General features: G+C 38.6%; 1 protein-coding gene and 1 pseudogene across 1 annotated transcript; one reads left to right on the forward strand and one right to left on the reverse strand.

Moving 5' to 3' along the window:
- Positions 1-877: 877 nt before the first annotated feature.
- LOC137725052 (protein FAR1-RELATED SEQUENCE 5-like) lies at positions 878-3291 on the reverse strand (annotated as a pseudogene).
- Positions 3292-7888: 4597 nt separating this feature from the next.
- Positions 7889-10457, forward strand: LOC137726636 (uncharacterized). The gene has a single exon (XM_068465575.2). It carries the CDS (start codon positions 8858-8860, stop codon positions 10139-10141), a length of 1284 nt encoding a protein of 427 aa, XP_068321676.2. The 5' UTR covers positions 7889-8857; the 3' UTR covers positions 10142-10457.
- The last annotated feature ends 928 nt before the right edge of the window (positions 10458-11385 follow it).

Below are 11385 nucleotides of genomic sequence, written 5' to 3' on the forward strand. Positions count from 1 at the left end.
TCCCTTTATCTACTGCCTTTCCCGCCCCCTCCTCCTATCTGCTTTTAAGATGCCTTTGTTTCTGAGGAGTATTTTACATTGCTCTGTTTTATATCATGTTTTGATGCTAAGACAAAAGTAAGAGTGCCTTGGTTGGAAAATGAGTTTTCATGCCAGTACATGCTTCTATTACAAGCACAACTTTTCTGCATATTCAAAATTACACACAAAAAAATGAGTTTTCATGCCAGTACATGCTTCCATTGTAAGCACAGAATCTGGAGCATTCAAAATTACACACAAAAAATTTGTTTTGCAGAAACTAGAGATTCAAAATTAAACACAAAAATCTGTAGATTCAAAAAATGAGTTTTCATGCCAGTATTTGCTTCTGCAATAACAGTAAGTTGGCTTCCTCTCTTCATCTCCAGTGGTCACCACTTACATTCAAATCTTGGTGTGCAACGGAATAACCAGTGGGATTTGTTTGGAGTAGCTCTTGAAATGTACTATACTGAGGTTCTTCATATGTCATCCACGACATGGATTTAAGCATGTCATGTCCCTGTGACTATGAAAATTGCATAAATAACTAATAAACATAATACAAAAAAGAATATAAGGAGGTTAATTACCACTCACCGAATTCAAAGTATTCACCACTGGAAAAGGTCCCCTTGGTTCAGCCATCACGGGAGCACAAGAAAAAGGTGGAGGAGAAGCAATATAACATCCCGCTGCAACGGTCTCCTTTGGAACACAAGTTTCCTTTAAGATGTCACAATATAGATAAGTAAACCATATGACTTAGTTTACTGCTATTATAATTTTTAGAAAATTAAAACTGTACCTTTGATAAATGGGAGTTAGATGATCGCTTCCCTTTGGCTATAGCTTTTTACAAACAACTCTTAGGTCGTCTTCTTCCTCGACAAGTCTCTCTCTTCTTTAATCCTTTTGCTTGGACAACAGTGGCATTATTCAAGTTGGGAACATCATTAGACTGGTTTAGAGCCATAATGGGGGCAGAATCCTCACCTTCATATTCTGTTTTACCATTAATTTGTAAACTGAGCTTGTCTTCAGTCAATTTACCCAACTTATGTGCATAGCTACGAGCTATTTCATATGTTTCATCACTTTTTGCAGCCCTGGACGAGATCTGAGTAAATGCGTGGCACAAGGACCTAAATCGAGAGCTCTGTTGCAATCTAGGATCAACTTGGATTTCCTTCCCATGCATGTCTTGTATGCTCTTAGCCCTTACTTTTTTAGTCTACCTTTTCAAAATATATTGACTAGGAATCTCCAAGGTGTCCATTACCTCTATAAGGATTTTTATGGCATGACTACACAAAATACCTTTTATCTCAAACAATCTGCAACTGCAACAGATTATGTTTGAATCTCTCTCCCTCCTCACATGTCGTTCCATAAAAGCACCGTAAGGTGGAAAATCTGTGTACACAACATCTTCACCATCATCAACGGTACTTTTTATTCTTAAATCAAGAGATTCCCCATATTGTTCTTGAAAATCCTCAAATATTGCTTTCATGTAAGTATCACCTGCTTGTTTGACCATCATAGCTGGAACTTTCACTTGTGCATTCTTATAACACAAGTTATATTCAGCTTGGTACTCCTTATACCTCTGATCATCAAGTTCTCTCTCAAAATGCATGACAAATTGTACCACATTATAGTCAGACTGTAAATACTCTTTTAACCTACCATTGAAGCTCTCACTAATTCCCGTAGCTGTCATTCCTGCAGACCATGCCATCTTTACATATGCCTTAGCCCATTTTTTTCTCAACTTCTTTATTCCTTTCAACCACTCTAATGCTTTCCCCTGCACATTATGTTTCACAAACACTTCATCCCAAGCCACTAAAAACTCATTCTCCCTCATATTCATCAATGAACTTTTTTAGGACTTCTCTAACCCCACTGTTACCCTTGAATATACAATTAACATTCTTTAGTGCATTTTGCATCATATGCCACAAGCAAAGCCTATGATATGTATCAGGCATCACATGTGGAATGGCATTCATCATAGCAGCATCTTGGTCTGTAAAAATGGTTTTGGGAGCCTTGTTGGACATTGCTACCAAAAAAGTTTCAAATAACCAAATAAACGAGGGAGCAGTTTCATCGTACATCAATGCTGCCCCAAAAACTACAATTTCTCAGTGATGATTCAAGCCAGCAAACACAGCAAACGGACGACCTGCTCAATTAGTTTTATAGGTAGTGTCAAATGAAACAACAGCTCCAAAATGACCATAGTCACTTATCATTTTAGCATCCGCCCAGAATATATTGGTTATTTGCTCTTCATTATCCAATTGTACGGCATAAAAAAAAATGAAGGATTTTCAACTGTCTTACATTGAAAATATCTCAACAAGCTTCCTGCTTCACCATACACCATTTTTCTTTGCCTTTTAGGCAAAAGATAGTTCTTCTGATCAACCTTTGTATAACCAAGAGATTCCCTTCCTCCAACATGCTTAGCCATCAACTCATAAGATTCCCAAAGTGGGATACCAGATTCTTCTGCCAAGTCTAACTCAGCAGCCTGAGAGTCTGATATTTTTCGCTGAGATGGCAGCATATGTGCACACTCTGGTTTCTTAAGAGCATGATTGTGTTGTTCCTCAAATTCATGCACAAAAAACCTTCCATTAGATCTATTCAACTTAATAACCATTTCAGCATGACAACCTGTCCGTGTCTCTGCCCTTGGCTTCTTTACTTGTAATCCCGCTTATCTTGGAGCCAAAAACCCTCCTTACTACAAGCAAAAATTCTGGAAGTGACTTCATTAGTTTTCTTATTCTTGTAGTGATGATCTTTTCTAATACTAAATCCCACTTTTCGTCCATCGGCATTGTATAAATTATAGGCTGCTTCTTGGGAATCAAACTCCATACCACTCCTCGGTGTACAATCGAATTCGTTCGAGTCATCATTGTTGATATTATTTGCTTCTTCAGAATCAATCATTTTCAATCGGATCTGCAGTATAGAAAAAGGTATGGTACAGAAAAAAAATCAACATTTCAAAGTTGTTTCTTTACGGAGGTTGTGGGCAATCTAGAACAAATCCCTCTCCCACGAATCCCTCCCCAGATTTTCAAAAATCAACATTGCAACATTAAACAGATCCCACGAATCTCTCTTGTTCTCAATTACTCTAGATGAACAAATAATGGGACACATTAAATCAGAAAATGAGGACCCCAACATGTTATAAAAAAGAAAATACAAATCCAATAGCAAAAAGGAGCAAGAACAAGCAAAGAAAATTAACATAAACTGACCTGGGAAGATTAGAGAAATTAGGCGAATCGGAAGGAGGTGACGGGAAAGGTAGCAATCGGAAAGGCACTACTGGAAAGGCAGCAGAAAAGTGGAAGAGGCGGGAGAGTGAAGATTAGGAAAAGTGGAAGAGGCGGGAGGCTTTAAAGGTGTTTTGGAGCTGTTGGGGAGGTGGCAAATTTTGGAGCATTAAATAAAATCAATGGTTAGAAAAGTAGGAGGGGAAGGGGCATGGTAACTAGGAGGGCAGACAATCCAGGTCCCTCCAAACCTAACATAGTCTTGCAACTCTAGACTTTTCGTTTTCCCAAAACCACTTTGTTTTCACAAAACCTATTTGTTTTCCAAACCCTCCTTTCCGGAGATTAATCCATCCCTCTCAGTATCAGGGATGGAGCCATAAATTTCTTCTAGTGGGGGCAACCGAAAACAACTAAGAAAATCTTATTATAGTATGGTTATACGCAATATGATATTAAGGATGGCTTCAAATGATGATGTATCACAATTCCAATGTTACAAAAATTTCAATATGGTAGTGGAAAGTGGCAAAGTGATGAGAAAAATATAAGTACATGATAGGCAGGAGAGAGTTTTGTCGGTTTGAATGACAAACAAGAGCACTATTGCTCATATAATATTTGATGTGAAGTATAAGTAGAATGAATGTATGTTGGATATTAGATACATATATTTTCTTCAAAGATAACCCGTGTATATTATATAATTATAGTCTACAACTAAACAAACAAATTACTTGAGTGGAGGCATCTGCCCCCAGTGAGCCTTCATTGGCTCTGTCCATGCTCAGTATGTTTTTAAAAATAAGTTTTGGTGTTAAGCTATGTTTTGTTCTGTTGCCCATTTTTTGTCTATCCTATTTTGCTATTCTAGTAATTGCAACTTTGGTAACAACTAATTTATAGTCTTTATCTCTGTATATAATAAAATTAAAAACGTAAAAAAAATTCCACTAACACTATAATGCAATTGTATTCTTTCTCACTTGTAGGTGGAGGACTTTATATTCGATTCTCATGAACAATAAGTTAAACGGTCCTATCTCTCACCCCAAAATATCGTTGCATATGAAAAGATTTAATCTACATTAAGCCTAAAATTTTCTTTGTAATTATGAGGAGGTACAAAAATTAAATTCAAGTTTTTTTCACATGAGAATTGTTATTGTCACTCTAAAATTCAGGAGGCCCACACAAGCTTAGGCCCAAACAGCAGAAAGCAAATAATAAAAAACCTATTCTCTAGCAGCAAAGACCACATCGCCGTTGTCGTCATATCCTCAGAGGAAGCCAAACTCTGAACCGAAAAAGTAGACACTAGATACAAGTCCCCTTCACGAACCCGTACAAATTTATACAAACAAAGTATCATACGGGTAGAGAGTGAGGCTAAGGGGGTATGTAAAATACCCAACACTTAGCCTCGATAGGGATCCGGCATAGGCATGCTGGTTGGGGGAGGGGAAGTGAAGGAAGGTAGTAGATTTGGTATCCTATTCCTAATTGGAGCCCACCTATCCGAGTACATGGTGGGATGGGGATGGAGTATCAACGCTAAAGAGGAGGGAGGACAAAAAGTTAAAAGATAAAAGGTAGTAAAAGTAGGCAAAAGATGCCGAATAAGGGGTATAAAGCCCAAATCTGAACAAGCTCAAGGGATAGTTGAGGCCTAGCTCAGGGAAACTTTCGCAAGTGGTTAGTAATGAAATTGTGAGGAAAATTTGTAATATTACAATTCCCTTGCAGGATTCCAAAGATGTGCTAGTTTGGAGTCCAAATACGAATGGTAAGTTCTCTGTTAAATCAGCTACTTGGATCCAGAAAAGGACGTTGACTCAATCTAAAAAGCATAAGTTAATTAATAAGATGTGCAAACTTAATATTCCTCCTAAAGTTAAGATGTTTGTGTGGTTGTTCATTCGTGATAAACTTCAAACTAGAAAAAGATTAAGTTATTTTGTAATTAATAGTGATAAGATATGTCCTTTTTGTAATTCCGTAGACAAGGACCAAATGCATTTTTAATTGTGGTGTCACTAAATTAATGTGCAACCTTTGCCCAAGTAAGCCAGGCAATTTCATTAATGCTAACCTTGACATAGCAGTAGACTGGATAATTCTTTAAAGCATGTTGATAAATAGGTTCCTAGTGATTTGAGCTTGTATTTGCTCCTTTGTTGGCAAATTTGGAATAACCGTAATAATATGGTGTTCAGAAATGTTGTGCCCATCTCGGCAAGATCTAAGTTATTGGCTATCTCTATGGGTGAGTGATATCTTAAAGCCAATGGTAAAGGTTGGAGAAGAAATACTGATGATACTTCTACAATTGTTAAATGGCATCCACTGGATAAGAGTTTTATTAAGATAAACTTTGACGATTCAATGGCTGGGGACAAGGCGGCGGTAGGATTTGTCTTAAGGAATCATAATGGGCAGTTCATTGGAGGTGGATCTTTAAATATGGATTGTGCCACTATTTCAGAAGTGGAGGCTAGGGCTCTCAGAGAGGGCCTTCTCTTTGCTCAGAGGAAGGGCTATACAAAGATTATGGTTGAAGGAGACTCTAAGTTGGTCATTTAGTCAGTGTTGGATCGGGGTGCGATGCCATGGAATCTGGTTCCTATTATTGAAGAGATCAAGTGGACGGCGATCAATTTTGATTGCATTGACTAGAAACATATTTATAGAGAGGCTAACTTTATGGCGGATGCCTTTGCTTGCTATGACCTTCTTATTACCAATTGTCATATTTGGGATCATTGTATTCCTTCATTTGATCTTCATGCTCTTTAGTTTGATTCTGTAGGGAACGGTTGCACTTGAGGATTTTCCCTTAAATTTTTCTTGATTCAAAGAAAAAAAAAAAAAGCTTTAAATATGTTAAATGACTAAAAATGATATGATATTTAATGTAATATAATAATTTTTGAAGACAATAATGTAAGGGCAAAGATCGTAATTTTGTAAAATATGGAAGGTATACTTGCCATTTGAAAATTTCATTAAATGAGCACTTATTACCATGCTTTGAAAAAAAAAAACATTTTTCTACCATGCTTCTGTTTTTCTACTATAATTAACAACATTGTTTTTAAAAAAACAACTTTTTTGTTTTACCAAACACATTTAATAATTCAGATTTTTTTAATAAGTTGTTTTTTTTTTTAAAAGCATCACAATCTCAAACTAGCCCAAATTGTACCACTTTGAAGTTACCGTTTGATAAAAATGGTTGGTGCTCTACCTTAATGGCGGTGAGGATTCAATTGTCAAAATCGTAATATTTGTGAATTGGCTAACGGGCTTGGGTTAGGCTCCGTTAGGGGTAATTATGGAAAAAAAAAGTATTTTAATGTGGGTTAGGCTTTAATTCGGTCCATGTTTTTAATGTTTGTAGGGTTGGTATATGAATAGTTTTGTCCTTATGATTAAATCTTAAGCCCTTTTGGTTAAATAAAAGTTTAGAGTGATTTTTTACTAAGAAAAAATTGGTTCAAGCTCTTTTCGTTAAGCTTCCTAGTTTTTCTATTTTTTGTTATATTTTGCTGCACTTGTTTCTTCTAGTATGATGTGTATAGAGTCTGCACTTAGAAAAAGAAAAAGAAAAAGAAAAAGATATAATGTCACTCCTTTTGTGGTTTTAAGTTTTCATTCCTTTTAACATTGCTAAAATAAAAAGACAATTTACTTTACCATTTCACAAAAAATCACAGTATCAAACTTTGTTTCTTCCTTTACTTTAAAAATGTATACAACATAATTAAATACATTTGTCGAATAATGAATAAAGAAATTGGAAGAACACAAAAATTAAGTGCTTGTTCACCCTTACAATATGTCGTGGTGCATCTATGCTTGCAATTACTTCCAATCAGAATGTAGACCAAAGAATACTTAACTCATAAACTCTGTGTTAACGAAAATACTTGACTTATATATATTTTTTTGTTCGATATTGTCTAGACTAAGGGATAGAGGAGCGGGTAAGCCTCATAATTGGCGAGGCAAAATGATATAGTTCAAATTCGTCTGACGAGAATTGAACCTAAAACCTCTTACTTATAAGTGAAAAGAAATGCCACTAGAGTGTAGTACTAAATGACTTCACTCAAAAATGTTAGACAAATGTTTCTGATAAATACTTGTTCAGTCTTTGGCTTGGTTCCCTCTCGGCTCTTGCTGTGATCTCTTCCCACTGTCTAGAACTTAGGGTTGCTTGGTATTGCTGTACTTTGAAAAAAAGCTGTTTCTACTGTGTTGTGAGAATAAGCAGTTGTGAAATAAAGTAGCAGATTGTTTGGTAAACTTTTTTTTGTAAAAGTGCTTTTGGAAAAAAAAAAAAAAAAGCAATATGATAGTGTTTGGTAAACGTTTATGTAAAACAGCTGTGACTGTATGAAATGACCAAAAAGGGTATTATACTATATTATTATTATGATATTTTATTTAATATTACTATTTTTATGTGAGGATTTTGTGTGGCCGTGAGGCCCACACCCCATTTCCCTTATCCCCATGTCTTCATTTCCCTCTACACTCCCAAACTCTCTCGAAAACTCTCAGCTCTCTCTCTACACTCTCTCCTCCACCGAGACAACCCCACACACAAATCTTCGATCTCATACCATCTCACCACTAGATTATCATCATCTCCACTCCTACGAATTTAACCCCAAGTTTGGGTTACGGGAATCGTGTTTTGGGTGTTGGGGATAAGAAAATCTAAGAACTCAAATCCCTGAGCTCTTCGGCAAGAATCAGGACAAAATCAGTCCTTTCCCTTCTACCCATTTCCCCCCTTTCTCAGATTTCTCAGTCACCAAACACCAAAACAAACCCGCCTTTTGGATCTCATCACCCCTCCCTCCTCGACATACCCCTCCCCCACCATTCCCATTCCCCCTTCATATCCCACCTCCCCATTTCCCCATTTCCACATTCCCAATTCCTATCTCTCTGTGGGAATCAAAACGAGGAGCTCACTCTGCTTCACCGCACACTCCAATGGCTTCCTTCACTATCCCTTGTCCCAAGACGTGCGCCACCCCTGTTACCTGCCTCGGTTCCTCCACCCACCTCTTAGATCTCATCGCCCCTCCCTCCTCTACATATCCGGCGAAATAAGAATATCAACTATGAAGATTCAATCTTCAACCCAGCAAGAAGGAGAAACGGAGTAGGGTATTTTTGAGATTGTGAAAGTTTCATTAAATTATACTATTCACCCTCCTCTTGAAAAAAAAAGCTAGTTTTGAGAAGCAGCATTTTGCCACTTTTCAGCTTAAAATGATAGTGATTTCGAAAATAAACAAAATTACTAAACACAAATTTTACTCCAACTGTTTTCCATGTCCGCTTCTTTCTAAGTACCTCAATGCCAAACTAGGGCTTAAACCCACCCTCTACGTCTGCCACCCGTGTGGGAGTGTGGGAGAAATAAACCGCAATCCCCACTGTTTGAAGTTTGAACCCTCTCTTACATTGACTCACATTTCCCCACCCGCTCAAAACCCAAACTCAGCATTATGGACTACCACCACTTAAACCACAGCACCAACTCCCCCGCATCTTCTGCCTCCTCCACCACCACCGCCACCGCACCCAACCCTAACCCTATTTCCACCTCCAACTCCGTCTCCGCCGACGACCCCATGCACTCCTGGTGGGAGTCCATATCCAAAGCCCGCTCCCGCATCCACTCCTTATCCTCTCTTCTCGATCCTTCCCTCTCACAATCCCTCTCTTCCCTCGCCGACTCCGACCGCCCTGCCCTCTCCCTTCTCTCCTCCATTCAATCCTACGACGCCGTATCTACTGCCCTCTCCTCCCCTCTCTCAGGCTCAGGATCCGACCCCCTCTGTCACTGGCTTTACGACACCTTCCTCTCCTCCGACCCCCATCTACGCCTCGTCGTTTTCTCCTTCCTCCCCCTCCTCTCCGGTCTCTACCTCTCCCGAGTCTACTCTCCCTCCTCTGACTCCCCCTCTCTTCCCTCCCTCGCCGGCTTTGAATCCGTTCTCCTCGCCCTTTACGCCGCCGAGACCAAGGCTCGAAACGGCAAGCCTGTCGTCGTTTCGATCCCCGATCTCTCTCAGCCCTCTCTCTACCACACCCCTCGCCTCAACAAGTCCAACCCCCTCACTCTCTCCACTGCCCCCCACCAATCCATTGGGGTTTTGTCTCCGCCGCTTGAGCCCCAGGTCGCGGTGAAGTCCACGAAACGTGCCTGCATCGTCGGCGTTGCCCTCGATTCCTATTACAAGCACATTTCCCAGATGCCCACTTGGTCCAAGATCGACTTTTGTCGATTCTTAGCTTCTTGGGCCGGCCAGGATTGCTCTTGTCTGCGACAATTCGGTGATGATGATACCAACGAGCCGGATATGAATCCAGGATTGTTCTTAGAGGGCGCCAATGATGAGATCAGCGATGTGACCGAAGAAATGGATCAGTTGACGATGAGAATTGAGAGAACTGGTAGCAATGGTGTGCATTTGGAGTCAAAGGGGTCCAGAATTCCATTACCTTGGGAGCTATTGCAGCCTGCATTGCGAATATTGGGGCATTGTTTGTTGGCCCCATTGAATTATCAGGACGTTAAGGATGCCGCTTCTGTTGCACTAAAGCGATTGTATGCTCGGGCGTCTCATGATTTGGTGCCCCAGGCAATTTTGGCTACCCAGAGTCTCATTCAGCTTGATAAGAGGGCACGCGAGGCTGCCAAGAATTCTGCGGCTGCTAATTCGTCTTCAAGTGCTAACACCCCGAGCAAAGCTAAGAAACCTGAAGTTTTTTTAGTCTCAAAATGAGTATGTTGTTGGCTGCTTTGTATGCTTGTTTGGTTTTGCACATTGGATGATGTATAGCTATATATTCAACTGTTGAAAGTCTTTGCTGTAGGTTAATGTTATGTTCGTCAGTCGGTTTTTTGTGTTTGTAGATCCATTCTAGTGACGTGTAGCTTATGATTCATTGAACTATGCCCTTGTGTATTTCGTTAAGGCTTGTTTCTTATGTACATGCTCTCAACTTTCTCGAGCGATGTACTGTTTTTCATTGATCTTGTACTCGCGAAATAGACTAAATGTTACCTTCTGAATTATAATTTATGCAGTTTAACATTTAGTTATGTTTGTGTTCTGTTTTTATCTCGTCATTGTACTGCATTCTGATCCTGTATTGTCATCTAATTCAGTGATGCTCTATTTGTTTTTGTTGTTGGCATGCGCTTTTCCCTCACTCATACAGTATCTTGTGACGTCTGATCTTTTCAAACCAGTAACCATTATTCTAAAAGTTCCCGCCTAGGTGTTAGGTGGCGGACTACCGTTTCGATTAATCTAAGTGGCTGACCACCTTCCTGATTAATATCTAGGCATTTAGAAAATAAGAAAGGATGCCTCGACTTGCTTAGGCACCCACCTAAACCTGCCTAGGCATCTGCCCACCTGCCTAGACGGTCTAGTTGAGCTGGTCTGTTCTTTGACTTTTTTTGTTGTATTTGTTTTTATTTAAGAAAATGGCTTAGGTCACGACTCTCGTTTAGACAAAAAATAGATAACTTTTATTTTGCGTTTTATTTTTTCAATCAATTGTAAGAAGCTTGTTGGATACTTTGGAGAACAAGTAATATATCTTTGTTCTCTATGTTTTCACTATGACTGCTTGTTCCCCATGTTTTCACTTTGTTCTAGCACGTTATACTTTATATATAATTATATTTTGTAATTTATGTATCTTAAGACAATTATGTATTTTTTTTTAAAAACGAATTGTTATTGGCACTCCAAATTTCTCATTCTACACTCCAAACTTTATATATTTAGAAAGAAAAATACACTTTGTGAGAAGTGTAGAATAAGATTTTTGGAGTGCCAATAACACTTTTTTTTCAAAAATAGGTAAACACTTATTTATAATTTTATACGTTATATAATTAATTTAATTAAAATTAAAAATTAAAAAAAAATTAAAAAAAAATTGAAAAAAAAAAGAAGAAAGAAGAAGCTGCCTAGGCTCTAGCAACGGTTCGGTTTGAGGACAGAAATGTTAT

Source organism: Pyrus communis, chromosome 5 (genome assembly GCF_041283825.1).
Source record: "Pyrus communis isolate YQ-2024b chromosome 5, ASM4128382v1, whole genome shotgun sequence".
Classification (NCBI taxonomy): domain Eukaryota; kingdom Viridiplantae; phylum Streptophyta; class Magnoliopsida; order Rosales; family Rosaceae; genus Pyrus; species Pyrus communis.